General features: G+C 50.3%; 5 protein-coding genes across 5 annotated transcripts; 2 read left to right on the top strand and 3 right to left on the bottom strand.

Moving 5' to 3' along the window:
- Nucleotides 1–69: 69 nt before the first annotated feature.
- On the top strand, nt 70–379 carry BO72DRAFT_451055 (uncharacterized protein). Its single transcript, XM_040945399.1, has one exon. The coding sequence runs from the start codon at nt 134–136 to the stop codon at nt 347–349; it is 216 nt and encodes a 71-aa protein (XP_040798157.1). The 5' UTR covers nt 70–133; the 3' UTR covers nt 350–379.
- A 285-nt stretch (nt 380–664) lies between these two features.
- On the top strand, nt 665–1,471 carry BO72DRAFT_530481 (uncharacterized protein). The gene is made up of 3 exons (XM_040950299.1): nt 665–960; nt 1,040–1,166; nt 1,260–1,471. The coding sequence occupies exons 1-3, from the start codon at nt 814–816 to the stop codon at nt 1,319–1,321; spliced, it is 336 nt and encodes a 111-aa protein (XP_040798156.1). The 5' UTR covers nt 665–813; the 3' UTR covers nt 1,322–1,471.
- Nucleotides 1,472–1,822: 351 nt separating this feature from the next.
- BO72DRAFT_499438 (putative C2H2 finger domain protein) lies at nt 1,823–4,632 on the bottom strand (the record flags this gene model as incomplete). The annotated part of the gene is made up of 5 exons (XM_040948839.1): nt 1,823–2,681; nt 2,740–3,426; nt 3,488–3,751; nt 3,808–4,547; nt 4,627–4,632. 5 exons carry the CDS (start codon nt 4,630–4,632, stop codon nt 1,823–1,825), a joined length of 2,556 nt encoding a protein of 851 aa, XP_040798155.1.
- Nucleotides 4,633–8,478: 3,846 nt separating this feature from the next.
- Nucleotides 8,479–12,114, bottom strand: BO72DRAFT_385547 (putative C2H2 finger domain protein; the record flags this gene model as incomplete). The annotated part of the gene is made up of 2 exons (XM_040941588.1): nt 8,479–11,895; nt 11,968–12,114. 2 exons carry the CDS (start codon nt 12,112–12,114, stop codon nt 8,479–8,481), a joined length of 3,564 nt encoding a protein of 1,187 aa, XP_040798154.1.
- A 2,423-nt stretch (nt 12,115–14,537) lies between these two features.
- On the bottom strand, nt 14,538–15,696 carry BO72DRAFT_216674 (uncharacterized protein). Its single transcript, XM_040939731.1, has 2 exons — nt 15,671–15,696; nt 14,538–15,589 (listed from the first exon to the last, which is right to left on the bottom strand). Exon 2 carries the CDS (start codon nt 15,371–15,373, stop codon nt 14,696–14,698), a length of 678 nt encoding a protein of 225 aa, XP_040798153.1. The 5' UTR covers nt 15,374–15,589; nt 15,671–15,696; the 3' UTR covers nt 14,538–14,695.
- Between the last annotated feature and the right edge of the window lie 169 nt (nt 15,697–15,865).

The raw sequence follows: 15,865 nt of genomic DNA, 5'->3' as shown, positions 1-15,865 counted from the left end.
AGCAAGCATAGCAACTTAGCAAGGCAGTGGAAGTGGAAGACTTGCCTAGCCGTACCCAGCCACAGCTGTTCCGCTACCCGCGCCACAGTTAGGCGCCATCATTAGTCCCTATTTAGGTTTAGTCTCTGACCAGATGGTGTGGGCACGTGCCATCCTCCCGGTCCGCGCGGTGTGCCAGACTGCCAGTCACGGTTTGGCGGACCCCAAAAGCGGGCTTTGCAAACCCACCCCTCAAAAATCAACAACAAACCCGCCTTTTGGCTTCTTCAGACTGCGATCTTCCCCCCCTGCCAATCCACCCAATCTGCCCCGAAAAGGCTTGCATGATCTCGTAGATGTCACAACATGAATGATGCGGATGGGTTATGCGTGTTTTCGACGGGATTTTGTCGAATTTTCCGAGACCTGTCGCCGGCCCCTTCGGACACGTAGAGAGGAGGAACTGAGAAAGAGAAGAGCTCACAGATCAGGAACGAGCTTTTGCTTTCCTCCCAGGCCCGCAAAGCTTATCGCTTTTTGACTCTTCCCCGCCTGTTCGCCTTCGCCTAATTGCCGCCGGGTCCCCTCGCTTGATATCATGTGACTGCTGAGTCAGCCAACTCGGCTGGGGAGACTTGGGACTAGTCCCATTCGGAACATCATCCTCATTTGCAGTCAATCAAGTTATCATCAGACAGCTGAGCGCACGCACTCCCCAAGCTGCAAGCTGGCAACTCTATATCTTGCAAGTTACATTCAAAAATTCGAAGCTTGTCTCTTTCAATTCGATCCCCCCCCATCTTTCACTGTCTTCCAGAATCCTGTAAAAGAAAAATGTCCATCAATTCTCTCTTAGCCGGCGCTCTTCGCGGCTCAGTAAGAGGCGCTACCATCGCCTCCGGCACCCAAAGAACCTTTACCACTACCCGCACCAGATTGAATGCACCGAACGATCCATCGTCTAGTGCCTACCGAGACGGCGTAAGCGACCACTGAAGCTAACCATCTTCCTCTCTTCATCCACACTTCTTTCTCCCAGGCGTTGCTCACAGAATGGTAGATGGCCCGGTACAAACTCTTCATCGGCCCCTTTGCCAAAGTCTTCCTGGGCGCCGTCTTCACCTTCCAGGTCCTTCATTGGACGTGGTTGAAGCTCGAGATGGATGAATCCAAGTATGAGAAGAATAGTAAGTTCGAACCCTGGCTCCGCCGTGATATTATTGTATCCTTGTTTGATTACGTTCTATACGGGTCGACCTTGATATTCTGACTAGCGATAGAGGAAGTCACTGCTCTTGAGGAAAAGGCTCGGGAGTTGACAGGCACGCAGAAAAAGATGTAAATGCTTGCATACTTGAGTATTCGGGTCTTGACTGGATCTTACTGGAATAGTTAATGGCGTCGTGTTCCTTGCTATCGATTGTACTCTATCCACCTGCATCTGCCATTGTATATACCCCATGCATCAATGTCGCTTCCTACATGGAAATGGTTGAGAATAAAGAGAAAGGTGTCTGGTACTCGTATGTCTGCATCCCTTGATTGTATAGGGATAATTGAGGTCAAAAAGTACACATTTATCGTTTAGAATGCTGCACGTAGTTTGGAAAAGAGAAAAGAAAACCGCAGGCATTTATACATCACATCACATAGCACATAATTCGCCTGGTATCGGGGTAAATATGATCTTTCTTGCTCATATGGGTTCAACTTCAGTTGGCGCATAGCATTTCAATCTGCTCACACGCCTATCGGACAGAACTTGCGAACGTCGACACTGCATATCTCCACTTCCTGGATAAAACGCCGCAGTGACTGACTTTGCACCATATCATCCAGCTTATCAAAGGGTATGCTGTGGTCGAGTCTGTGAGTCGATGCTATAGCTACCCACATATCCATTGATATATGGTGGCTCCGGATTCGCACATTCGGTCCTGAGAGCCTCACATGGGCCGACATCTGAGGCGGAATAGAGGGCCGAGTATTTCCTCTTCTTCGTGTTTCTGGGACGGTGCGAAAGGCGTGTTTGTGATGACGTGGACGGCAGGGAGCCCCTCGACTGGTCTGTAGGTCGTTTTCGGGCAGGTTTATCATCATCATCCAGCAGCATTTGATCGTGGTAGGAAGATATGTTTTCGCCCTCCTCCAATTGTCCATCGCTATGTGCACAGACGCCTCCGCTGTGCTCATCTATGATCGGCTCGCTTTCGCACCCAGCATCAGCCGACATGAATTCATCTCCTCCGTGTAGTTGCTGATTTCCGGTAAGCTGGTCAGATGAAGACACCCAGTCTTCGATGCGCTCGCCTTTCTTGTAATGTTCTGTATCAATGTGGTTGAAGCGCTCATTCCATGCCTCGAGTTCATGGCCCAAGGGGAGGTCTTTCCGACAAAAGCCACACCAGAATGACGCCCGCCCGTCCCGGGAGATGCGACTATCGGAAAGAACCGCTCGGACCTCATCTTCCGCATCAATCTCATGTTGTTTCTTGAGGTGCTGGACGTAAGTCTGCTGGCGGTAGAACAAACGGGCGCAAGGTAGGTCCTCTTTGGTAGCGTCCGGTAGTGTACAGCGCCAGCTTTTCGAGTGAAAGTGCTGTGAGTTCTCATGTCTTTTCCAGTCCTCTTTGCTTCCAAAAGTCTTATTACAGTGCGAGGAAGTACAACTGTATGGACGTTCATGACGCTTCTGGTGTTTTCTGGTATCGCAAAGTTAGCTGTCGGTCCACGTCCACATTCCCAAAGCCTTGAACATACTTCATCTCACAACGCAATCGCGTCTTCTTGCTGCAGAATTCACACTGAATCCATTTTCTTTGATCGGAATGCATGGCGGAACTCCCCTCCTGAAGTTGGCGACTATATGGATATGGCTCCGAGCTTTCGTTTAGCATGCCCAAGGCTGTCGTCAGAATCGTTTGCAAGATCTCCCGCTTCAGCTTGGCCAACTCGGCCTCCTGCTCCGCAGCACTTTCGGCGTCCTTAGATTGCTGCCCTTGCCGCTGCTGCGTGAGATTCATGGATTTTGTCATGGTAGTAATCAAGTTCATGGCTGCTTCAGCTACCATGTCTTCCCTCTTGCCACCTCGAGAGATGTCCGACCGAGCCGCAAAAGTCGTTCGCGGACTTAGTGACCCGTCAAAGCTGAGAGAATCCAGTGGTGGTAGTTCGACAGCCTGTGGACTTGAATGCGCAGGTTTAGAGGTGGCACGGCTGAGACTTGGACGGGCTTGCTCGTCCCTGACTGAGCCGGGGGTTACCGTGTCCAGTTCCGCCCGAGCCCTTGTGTATGGGAGAGAAGGTGGCACTTGAGGATCCTCGGATCTGTTCCGTGACTCGTCAATCATGTCCTGTATCTGTGGACTACTGGCTTCCGAAAGATGATCCATCAACGACGATGCCATCACTTGCGGCTTAAGGCAGTCTTCGTACCACTCCTGGGATCTTCACGGGGAGTTAGCATCGTCAGATATCACTCGCTTCGACACATCGGCACGAGACTCACTTTCTCAGCAGTTCCTCAGCATCTTCATCATTGTGCATCCGAGTAAGGTGCTGGCGGAAGTTATCCAAGCGAGGCCATCTTTTATTCTTGCGAGGACACTTGACTCCAAAGCACATATACACTACTTTGGGCCCGCGTTCTGGTTCTTGCTTATGGACGCACTTCTTATGACGTGCCAGATCATTGATCGTCCCGAAGCCATCCTTTCGAGTGCAACCTGGCTCATCGCATTTGAAAAGCTTTCTGTGTCGGGCTTCGTGCTTGCTGGAGGCTGTTAGCTAGCCAGAAACACATGCATGGAGTCGGTCAATGGATCTTACCGCTTATCTGACGGACATTTCCCAGTCCACTGGCAGTCAGAGTAATCACACTTGATTGCGTCGGGACCCAGGAGAGATGGAGACTGCATTCGCTCCAATACATCCATTGGATCTCCATAGGAAGCAGTGTTCAGGTCTAAAACTGATAACCGTTCATCCTGTTCTAATTCGAATGGTGCGGAGTAGGGACTGCAAGCTGGGTCGAGTGCGTAAGATGCGGCCACCGAGCGAGTGGTACAACTTTGCGTGCTATACCCTGACTCCGATGGATGCAGACTAGCATATTGGCTGTCGGTCTCAGATGGCGTGCTGTAGTGGCCTGTAGAGAGTCTGCGATCGAGGCCAGACCATTGTTGACTTGGCCCCATCGGGGGACACATGAGAGATCCGGCATGGGTTGGTAGGCCGGTCACCTGAAGCGGCGTCCAAACATCTTGATCTGCTGCGAACCGGGCCAGTGGGTACTGCGAAGAGTCAAAGCTCTGGGCAAAGGGAGATGATGCCGGGTCATGATATGGAAAGTACCGGCCGAGTATTGATGTCAGATGGGGTGGAGGAACTGCGGAGTGAGAGCCAAATTGGAACCCCATCGATGACGCTGAGCTATCGAGGCGTATTGCTGGCGGGGTCAGCCCGTCGGATGAGGCATGTTTATGTGATGATGTTGGCGTTGCTCGTGAGCCATTGATGCCCCGAAGAATATCATTGGATTCTTCCCAGAGGGTATTGTTCCTGGAGGCCTATGGAGAGGTTCTTTAGTCTGCGAATCCTTCTATAGCGCTATCTGTTTCTAGTAAGACAGGGCGAACACAAGCATACCCTCATTGTGCTGACTCTGGAAAGCCGAGGCTCTGTCGTGGTCGGTCTGAGGCACAGGAGAATAGCGCAGCGCAGAGGGTAGACCAAGCTACTAGGATAAATGTGGGCGGGTAGGTTATATAGACGGGAGAAAACAGGGTTTCTTCGCGACGAAGCTTGTGGGCTTCTTGTTAGGGACAAGTAGAGCAGCGCAAGAACATTTCCCGCCTATCTCTTTGTTGTCTACTCTCAGCAGGAGGAATGCGTGAGCTTCGTGCTAGTTGCCGGTGCTTGAAACGAGGTGCAATCTGGGCAAGCCGGGCCCGAGCTTGAGGCATCAACAGAAGCTGAAGGAGAGGCGTTGCGTTATGAACAAGCGGCGAGGGGATCTGCCTGGGAAGATTAGGACTTGCGCCAGGAGAAGGAAAGATTTGCCAAGTCCAAAAAAATTATCCTTGCGAGACAGGAAGTCAGGATGGTAAAACTAAAAAGAAGCTGAGGGGGTGCAGATGATAAGTAGAAAAGCAGAGGATTATTGTAATGCGACTGGAATCACCACCACCCTGGGTAGTGATGAAACAAATCTCTCAGCAGGACCTAATGAGACAGGAAGGGATGCGGGAATGAGATGGAAGGCTGTGAGAGAATTGGAGAAAGTCAAAAGAAAACAAAAAAGAAACGAGAAGGGGGGAGAAACAAGAAAAGAAAAAGCAATGAGGGGGATCAAGAGATTTTCAGTTCATCGCATCGTCAACCCCACGCGCGATAACGTGTTCAGCGACTGAGTCTTGGGGGAGATGCCGTATGGGGTTGGCATGTCTTCTCTCCGTACGGATAGTCAAGTCAGTAAGCTGCAGGTCAAGCATCCAAATATTCTCTAAGCCTGTCAGACCTGTTGGCCTGTGCTGGTCCAGATCGTCGCTTGCGGACCGAATAAAATGAGCATTAATCCAGTCAGTCATTCATTCATTCATTCATTCATTCATTCATTCATTGATTCATTGATTGAGGGACGGACTCTCTCCGTCGACCGGCATAAGACCTGTCAGAGACCATCTTCCTGATTGAGTACCAGGGCATGTTAGCTCTGAGCTGAGATGCATGCATGTCTGGCGAGAGGGTGGGTGCCAGTGCGACGGATGAAGCCAGAGCAGATGAAGAATCTTTCCTCGCAGGCACAAATCATTATCCCATAGTCGCACTCTTTCTCGCTCTTGGTTGGCGTGGTTGGGTCTTCGGTTCTGGATTGCGTAGACATGAGGTCGATAAATCCCGCGTTGGCTTTTTTTTTAGAAAAAAATTCTTTTGTTTCCTTTCTTTTCTTTTTTTTTAGGAAAAAAATTGGTTGAAATTTGTTATTTTTCTCATAGTTTTGCTTTTGCCCATGAGGTTCGACAAAAGTACCGAATTATGCAAGTGCCTATACCTAGCTAGTCGTCCTCTCATGCCCCAGAAATAATGACTAGTAAGTTAGCCATCAAGAAGAGTCTCAATCACAAAACTAAACCCCGGCGCCGTCGAGATGATCTCCAGAACTCATTCGGATTAGGTTAGCTCTCAGCTCCTGCAGGAATGATCGCCCAATAAACATTATTAGATGGATTAGGGAGGGTCGGATTGGAAGGCAGCACCTGTTCACGCCTCGCCAGCGATTGTTTTTTTTTTTTTTTCTTTCTGGTTCATAGTGGTCGGTATACTCCGACAGGGAGGGGAGGGGGGGTTGATTAAGCGAGAAAAGGAAGCATGCTATCTTGATATCAGCCCGGCCGGATAGGTCGGCTTTCATGCCTCTGCCTCTCAGCAGGCTATGAAGCACAACAGGAATAGAGGCCGAAGTATGTAAGGGATCATCACGCGGATGGACGCGGGGATGGGGGATGAGCGGGCCATGCCGACAGATGAACCATTCATTCTCTCATACCCCGGCAATTGACCTGGATCGGGACTAGAGGTGGCTGTGCCTGTAAGGGAGAGAAGAGTAGAAGAGAGAGAGAGAGAGAGAGAGAGAGAGAGAGAGAGAGAAACAGAGACAGAGACAGAGATCGCCCTTCGGTCTGACAGGCTCATCTCCCAAGCACTGCATTCAACCACGCGACACCGTAAGAAGACCGAACACACGACGACTAGCAGCAAGCCCAGCTATCTTATGATCCTATCATTTATCATCCTATGATCTCCATCTAAGATGGGCGATCGCCAATCACTCGGCCCGGGCCTATTTATCTCTAAGGACGAACTAGTCTACTGCGTTTGTGAACCTCTTCAGCTCCTAGCTCGCGATCTGTATAGTATCTTGTAGACTAACTGCGTGTGGTGTGGGGAATTACTTCATTTCGCAACTCAGTGTTGTTGCTGTTGCTGCTACTCCTTGCAAATTCATATTCTGATATGAGATTCGGAAACCAACAAGTAAAGTTCTGGATAGAAACATTACCGCAAATGGCTGGGCTTTACCATCACTGCACCCATCGCCGCTCTCGTATGGCACATTCCATACTCCATAGTCAACTCGGTACTGTACACGAGTTCACAACATGACGGCATCGGTCGGTGTTAATGGCCTAAATTGTCAATTTCAGGCGAGTGTTCGGCGGCTGTTGTGCAATCAACCTATGGTGGAATGGTGGAATGGATGTGACCAAATTTTGAACTGGACGAGCTGAAACTGGTCAGCAAGGTTACTTACTAGGTACTTACTAGGTACTTACTAGGGTTTATCTTTCTCTGGCCTGAGAGGGGCGCATCTGCCAAGCTTGGTGGAGCAGATCGGTGATTCAAGTTTCAACGCACTTACACATGCAAGTCCTTTTATTTATTTTTACCCCCCTTCTCCTCTTCCCCCTGGTCCAGCCCGACGTTGACAGGTCGGTGGGACAGCCCGTTCTTGCTTTTGGGTGAGGGGGTTTACGGAATACGGAGGTAAGGCAGTTTACCGTAGTTAGTCACTTAGTGTAGGTACGGAGTAAGTTGACAGTAACTAACTAAACTACCTAGTAGTTACTATACTGTACAGTACTGTAGTCACTGCACTCTGTAGATCTCCCTCTCTTTCCTCCACTAACTTACCTCCAGCCCTTCCTCTCCTCTGCTCCCACCCGCCACAACCCAACGCCCTCTCCCTGCCTTTCCTCTCCCTCCCTCCATCCTTTCCCCCTTTTCTTTGAGCCGAGTAGCCCGCTGCAGTGTGCCGTGAAGTCGGCTTGCGACGTGCATCTCCTTCTCCCTTCCCGCCCCCCCCCGGCCCCATTGAAAAAAAGAATCCGTCCAATCACAGCAATGTGACCAATTGACAATTTAGGGCCATACATGCAGCTCACATACCAAATGCCAAGCGCCCCTGTTCGATTGAGACTGCCACTGCTAGATAAGGAGGTGCACCCATGGTCCTGCCCATAACTAAATGGCGCGTCACATAGCCATTGTTGACATTTAACGTTTATGGCTGCTGTCGGGTTGATCCGCAACTCAACAACGAAGGGAGGAAGGAAGGGGTGTCTCAGACTTTTCTGACTCACTCCAGTGAGGCCTGACCATAACTTGGACGAAAAGACGAAATCCAGGTTTTCTGTGTCATGCCATGACGGCAATGCTTCATACAAGGTATCTTGATCAAAGGATTAACATTCGAGGTAGAACAAGGACTGTACAGTACAAATAGCCAACATGACGACCAGAACGTGGGGGTATCTCAACGGTTTCCACCGACCAAAGGACCACAAAATTCAAAGCGAAAAATATTTGTTATGCTCACCATGGACAACAGTGCTGCGGGCCCCAGGCTCTTCGCTCACGAGCTCTCATCTCCAAGTGGTCCGGTAGAGAGAAGCTTATGTGGATCGATGCAAGACTCTTGAGGTCTCGATTCGCTTACCATCAGCCTTGCTCGCCGTAAACTCCAGCGACAGAAGGAATCGTCCGAGTCATATATTTGAGGAAGCCAAAACGATCCTCTGCAGACGATGACAGGCTTGTTAGGTTCTGCGCATTGAAGGTGGGTTGCATTTCCGTGGGCGACATGCTTATTTCGTACGAATCTTGCAGCACATTCATTTCAGGATTGACCACCCGAACTCGAGGGCCAGCGTTGAATGGGGGTGGATACGTAACCGAATTCTGGTGCGTGGCCATGAACTGGAACCGATCTGCAGGCTCCCCTGGCAGACTGGAAAGGTAACCTGAGGTGGAAATGTCATGATACGCGTCCATCGTCTCAGGCTCCGCAGAAAAGCCGCCCGACATGGTAGTCGGTTGGGGGAAGCATGTGGGAGTCAAAGCCACCATGGGCTCTCCAGAGCTCTGCCGGTCGGCATTATCGCTCACATGTGGTGCCTGTGTGAGGCTCAATGTCCCATCTGAGCCAGTAGTATCCATACCATTTGACTGCGGGAGGGTGCAGCCTGGCTCGTTCGTAATCGGCATCGAGCCGGGACCATGAGTATTTGGCACGCTGTAGGCACTAGCACCGCCATTCGGTGACAATTCCCGTTCGTTTACAAGCCCCAGAACAGGCATCGCGATTTGCTCCATATGTTTAGCCAAATGCACCGTAAGCTTTTTCCAGCTGCTACAGACATTCCCACAGAAACGGCATGGTTCATCTTTGGGGCCTCGGGGGGTATCATGTCGGCATCTTTCCACAAGTTCCCAAAGCTGCTCGACCCCTTGTTCGCGACTGGCGTGCTCTCGCGTGTCCATCGCAATGCTTACCGAGTCATTTCTCTTTTTACCGGGTCCTGGGTTCTTTGCTTTTTTCATCTTCGGCTCCGGCATCTTGTGCTCTCGAACGAGATGCTGCACAAAATTATCTTTCCGATAGCACGTATGATGACAATCCGGAAATGTACACGTCCACCACTCTAATTTGCGATGTCGCTCGCTCTCGTGTCGAACCCAATCTGCCTTTCGTTTGAAAGACTTCGGCTCGGTGCAATGGGGAAAGGTGCAGGTAAATGGCTGGACATCTTCGTGGACATGCTTGGTCCAATCAGATGGCTTCTGGAACTTCTTTACCTGAAAGCAAATCGGACACTCAAATTCGGCTGGCAACCGTTGAACTGGCGGCAAAGGCACACCTGAAGGGAACTGTCCCGCAATCACTGTGGTTTCTCCCACTCTCTGAGCATCGTCGCCTGCCTCGTTACAACTCAAATTATCGAAGGGCGTGTGTGATGTGTCCGGGACGTGGGGGTTCCCACGAGGCGCGAGAAGCTTGGCTTCACCACCTTGTGCAAAGCAGAATAAGCCGGATGTGCAATTCTGTGCCTCCAGATCTCGAAGATGTTTTTGTTTGCTGTCAATTAGGTTGCGGTATCGGCGAAGCTGCTCCTGAGCGAAGCGTTCAACTAACTCCGAAGGTAGCCGGGGATTCAACGCGGTGATTTGGGATCTGAAACCATTAAGCGTTGGTACTGGTAGGCGTGACTGTACCGGAAACTGCATCACTAGACCCTTTTCGGTTGGCAAGTCATCATCTTCATCGTCAGCGTCGCAAGTGGCATGGCCTCCTTGAGGTGCCCCTTGCAGGTGGACACCGCTGTCGACCACTCGAGGGGAGTATGCGAGGTTAGGAACAGGGGGCCCGCCATGACTCGTCATCAAATCGATCAATCCGGGTGACGACGCTCTTGGCAGCTCGCTTTTGCTTCGCCCCCGTCCTTTGAAAACCGGCCATGGGCTCAGCGTCGAATTTGGTGACGCAGCGCGCAGCGAATCCTTGCCTCCAATGGCAGCCATCTGGCCGGCAATCGCAATAACAGCACTGCTGGTGCTGAGGCTGGGAGACCTAGACCGACCAAGACTTAATTTACGATTAGGAAAGATGTCTTTTCTCATAGAAGGGTCTGTCAATCCATCGACCTTGCCAGCAGTATCGGCGCTCGGAGGAATGATGGATAAATCCGACAGTCGTCTCTTGAGGTGGTGAGAGGGGTTGCGCGGAAGATACTTGCGGAGGCTGCTTCTTCTTTCATGCTTCCTAGCCTTATTATCACTGATAGTCAGATTCTCGAAGGAGCCGCCGGTGCCTATGATACTGTTGACCTCGGCATCTTTCAAGTATCGCGTGCCCCATGTAGCCGCACGGGATGCACTGTCAAGATCTCTTGCTCGTCGTTGATATTCCATCATCGCTGCGCTGGAGCTTAACGGCTGCACCCTAGTTGGGCGAGGAGCTGGATCATAATCAATATCCTGCCACGGCGGCGCCTTCAAGAACTGATGAGGCAATGGGTCATCATCTTCAAGTCTGTTCTGCTCGGTGCTAGGGACACCCTCTAGGCCTTCCCCAGTCCACTCTCTCTCATTTACATCGGCTGCAGGCGAGTCAGATCGTCTTTCGTCACCAGATCGATACTCACTAAGCTCCTCATCACTGCTTTCGTGGAGAAGAATACCAGGTCCAGGAACAACCGGCTCTAGGAACTGGGATTTCAGGTTGAAGTAATCCTGCTGAAGAGAAGGATCACCGGCACTTTTCGCCCTGCGTCGAGCGCCAACATGCCGCTTCCGACCGCGGCCAAGGAGAATTTCCTCCTCTGCATCGCTATTCGCAGCACTGACCGAAGCCGACCATGACTGGATATCAGCATTCTTCTCTTCCAGTCGTCTCCAGGCTTCCAATTCGTTTGGACTGGATATGTAAACATCCGCTCGAGATGGCGGTTCGACACCAGCCTGGCCCGTGTCAGTGTTTGGAACCCAGGAGCCATCGTGTGTCCGAGATATGGGCGTATGGCCCGGGCTGAGGCCTTCGTTGCTAACCTCAAACTCTTCGAGCTCCAAGTCCGTGGTCATTCCGTTGGGTGCCAAGTGCGTGGACGACAAGCCCCGCCATCGCTCAGTCGGAGAAGCATCCCTGACTGGTGAATCTCCTCGGGAATAACTCTCGATCTTGACAATAGGGCTTCGTGCTCGGGCTGAGTCAGGTCCCACCTGTACACTCAAATTGTCACTTGGTGCGTTGGTGTTCAGCGAAAGAGGCTCTGGAGTGCGCGCCTCAATTTGATCGCCGGCTGTTTCTGAGGAAATGTTTGGGCTTCTCATGGCCATTGTTTGTGACGGCTCTGCTGCGCTTTGCGGAGCCGCAGCATGTAACACAGGTTCATGGCCCGGTATACTCCGCTCCACCCTGTTGCCATGTTGCCAGACACCAAGGCCCGTTTTCCCGTCCACAGTCAGACTGCTAGACATGAGATCTACGCTAGGGGATGTGTGCGCACTCAAATCGCTGGAAAAGTCGTCTGTTGGGCTCAGAAAGTCCGAGTAAGATGCCTCCGGGCCTTCGTTGATAATCTCAGGATCTTCAGTACAAGACTGTGCTAGCAGAGAGGCAGAAAGTGCGGTGCCATGATCGTTCTCGTTGACCGGCGTTAGTCTTATAGCGGACGACTTGAAGGAGGCTTCATCAGGGTCCACAGGAGCTGAGAGATAGGGATCGGAAAAATTGACGTCATGGAAACTCATTCCAGTGGGCGAGTCATCCTGAACAAGCTGAGGTGATAAAGTAGACATGTTGGCGGTCATGATCGCCAAGGCAGACGAGTGTTCAATCTAGGAATCTTGATCCGCTGGGACGGGTGCTGATATCCGTTTCTTGGAATGCACAGAGAAGACTTTCTGAAGGAGGGGGATTGAAGTAGCGTTGTCCCTGCTCTTCTGAAACTAGCATAAAATTAGAGAAATCGTACTGGACACAGAGAGTCGGGTCGGATTGTCTTCGATGGCATGTCTATAGAACCATGACCCGGGCGGTGAGAATGCTAGAATGGAGTTAAAGAAGTTGTCGCAGGACAGTCTCCGTCCAGAAAACGCCACGAGAAAACCCCCGGGAAGGACCGAATCTAGCTGGAGGAAAATCAGCTTATGCTGTTGTTATCCGTGTGCCGATGAGTAGCGAGCTAGCAGCAGAGAGTAGGAAGGCGTCAGGAACGCGGGCAGGAATCAGGATTCAATGGGCCAGCGATAATAATGGAATGGCGTGCGATCGGAGATCTGGAGCTCACCAAAGAACAGAGATGGCGAAAGAGAGGATGGAGAAAAAATTACAATTAGGAGGAAGTCAAGTGTGTAGGCAGATGTGTCAGGGATATAGAATAGATAGGATGCTTCAAAAGACCTGAATGAAAAAGAGAGAAGGGGGTGGGGGGGGAAGAAGTGGGAAGAAGGATAATATTGTATGGCGCTAATAAGGCCGAGTGACAAGCGGCTCTTTGCGAGGCGGGCGGACGAGCCACCAGAAAAAAAGAACCTCGACAGAAAAACAGCAACTGAGACTCGAGAAATAAAAGAAGGCGCAGTACTGAGGAGTATGAGCAGAGTGAGGGAAATGCTGTAAAAGCTAACGGGGGTAGATGTGGTAAGCAAACATGTTAAAGAGAAAAGAGAGTTGATGTCACGATCCTGCCGGGAAGTAACAGTAGGATCCGTAGATCAGAAGGGAAAATGTGCCTTGCACTCTGACTGAGCCACAATTCACTTCAAGGTGGAACACGTAAGAAAAGGGAAAAGGGGGATTTTGTAAGCCTCAAGGAGATATTAACTAGCCATAGTAGACTCTAGTCTAGTCAAGATAGCCAAGACAGTTGGTTAAGTCGAGTACTAATTCACTTACCACCTAGTGCCTGGGTAGTACAGCAAGTACCATTGGGGCCAGTCAGCGAGAAGATTGGGCGAGGTTAGTATTGTATGTACATACTTCATAATAATTTAAATTATAACAACATGACCAATTCTTCATCTGGTCAAATCCTAACTATTCAACCACCTTGTGTCCTACTTCTTCCCTTCTTCGATACTAGATAGTACGGGGTTTGTTTCAAACCAATCTTTGAGATGAACCGTGGTTAGAGCGTGGGGGCACTGGGGGGGGAAAGGGAAATTCCAGGGCTTGTCTTCGGCCCCACTTGAAGAGGGTCCGTGGATTCTTCAGTCATCGCAAGGTGTTACAATAGATATGAGTTGAGTACTCATTGTTATTTCATACGAGTGTGTGAATACTACGTAGTAGTGGTAGGTTAGATAGCGTCAACTTCAAAGTACTGACAGCCTAGTTAAGCCACTATTCCAGTACATACTGTACTAGAACGGTTACTATCCTTGACTTCTTCCTTAACCATCATCAAAATTATCATTCTGATAGTACGTAGTGGACTCGGACCGACTCAGCCTCCTTCCAAGCCCCATTCCTCAGCCCTGTCAATCCTTCCCCCCAACCATTTACAGGAGGGGCTGCACAGAAGACCGCATCAGTTATGGCCAACCAGGTACTCAGGACACTGAGTCTTACATTGTAATACTTTGCTTTAGTCTTGCCTTGCCTAGTATCTCGTTTTCCCTGTTTACCAAGTCGTTGGGCTAATTTCATTCATCTTCACGGCAGCGCCCGGACTCGTGGGTTCAATTGACATCGTGTCTGTGGCTGTGCTTACAACACGATATCATTCCTCAAACCGGAGGCATAGGAAAATACATAGAAACATCCCTCGACAAACCTTTGCCAGCCATCTCACGCACAGAGCAGCCAAAACAAATTAAATGTACAAGAATCACAGGTGGAGGTGTTGACGTCTCTTGGAGACTCACCAGGGCAATATATGGTACATGCCGTATCAGATCGACGGACAATCGCTTAACTCGCTCAATTGAAACAAGAGATTTCAATAAGAAACAACCACAACAACACGAGATACCAACACCAGTGAACACAGAATGATTACAGAGACAGGGAAAGAATAAAATCTTGCGCTTCATAGCGTGGAAAGGATAGAGATAATACATTGATGAGAAACGAGGTCAACGTAGAGTGAAAAAGTCCTCCCTAATCGAGGAGCATCGTGAGGAGACATTGGTGTAAAGAAAGGAAACCCAGATCCTGTCAAATGAATGTAAGCGGAAGCTTGAAGGACTTCCGTAAGCTGCAGCACCATGCCTAATGATAACAAGCACAAGTATGCGGTGTAAAAGGATAGAAGAGTACACCCACGGAGAAGAATAGAAGTAGAAAGCAAGTCCAAGGGCGTCAATAATCAAACAAATATATTAGTTGTAACTCACCCCTCCCCCCCCCTCTGATGGCGTCCTGCGATCCGCGTGTTCATACTGTAATGTCCACCGGTGCGCCATTCATCTCATCCCTGCTTCCCTTCCTCTTTTTGGATGAAGGGACATCCCCATCACGGTGGATCGATTCACGCGAGCCACGGCGGGAAGATTCATCCCCACTAGCCAAGGCGTCCGTGGACTTCTTTGCCAGCTCTTGCAGCCGGGCCATTACCACGGGAGAATCGGAGTAGAGGACGCAACCCTGCGAGTAGGTGCAAGGTTGAGACTTCTCCTCTTCTCCGATAAAGTCCTCATGAGCTGCTTCGCGAGTGATTCGGGGAAAGGTTCTGAGGATGACATGACGTGTTGGGTCCTCCTTGGAGCTAAGAGTACCTTCCTTGGGAGTCCCATATTCCGCCCAATCGTCGTTGGGGACGATATCGGCGTCCGGCGCTGGCAGTGAAGCCAAAATGAGCTCTCGCTCAACCCGAGCCAGTCGCCAAGTTTCGGCTGCTAACTTAACGATCTTCCTTACGCCAACTAGAAGCGCGTCCAAATTCCGGGGGTCTGCAAAGTGCTTAAGCTGATCAATGATCTCATCAACAATGACCGCAGCAACCACATTGATTGATTGCTTGGCATCCGATGTAGTGTAAGCTGCCTTCAGTGTTTGCTGTCTCCAGAACGCTTCGCGTCGCACGGATTTGCGTCGGATGTCCATCGAAAGCATCTGGAAGAAAGTGTCCGCCTTATCGTACCGTCGGCCAAGGGTAAAGAGGAAAGGGTGGAAGATCCGATAAGTCAATGTCTTAGACACGACATGTTGGACATAAGCGGAGCGTAGTTCACGCGAGGCCGGAGTGTTATCAAGGAACGATGGCAGCTCAGGTGGAAGCTTGGAGAGGATGTCCTTGGGAGGATCAATTGGGAGGTACGAGAAGTGCTCCTTAGACAGGGAGACAATAAGACGAGAGAGTTGGCCGAAGCAGTCCAAACTAGAAGTCGGAATATTTATCAGAGCACGTACATTTATAGCGTTATCAACATGTCATCATCATCATAATCAGTCTATAGAGAAAACAGACAACATAGGAAAGGAGAAAACAAATGATTGTGAGTCGATCTGGTTCATGCAAGAAGGAAAGGGAAGCGAACGAGAGATTCAGACGTATCATCAAGTCAAATGCAAGTATCGGGGAGTTCGAGTCCCGTAAGAAATGAG

Source organism: Aspergillus fijiensis (genome assembly GCF_003184825.1).
Source record: "Aspergillus fijiensis CBS 313.89 unplaced genomic scaffold BO72scaffold_52, whole genome shotgun sequence".
NCBI classification, from domain to species: Eukaryota; Fungi; Ascomycota; class Eurotiomycetes; order Eurotiales; family Aspergillaceae; genus Aspergillus; species Aspergillus fijiensis.
This window is presented reverse-complemented; position numbering and strand designations above follow the sequence as displayed.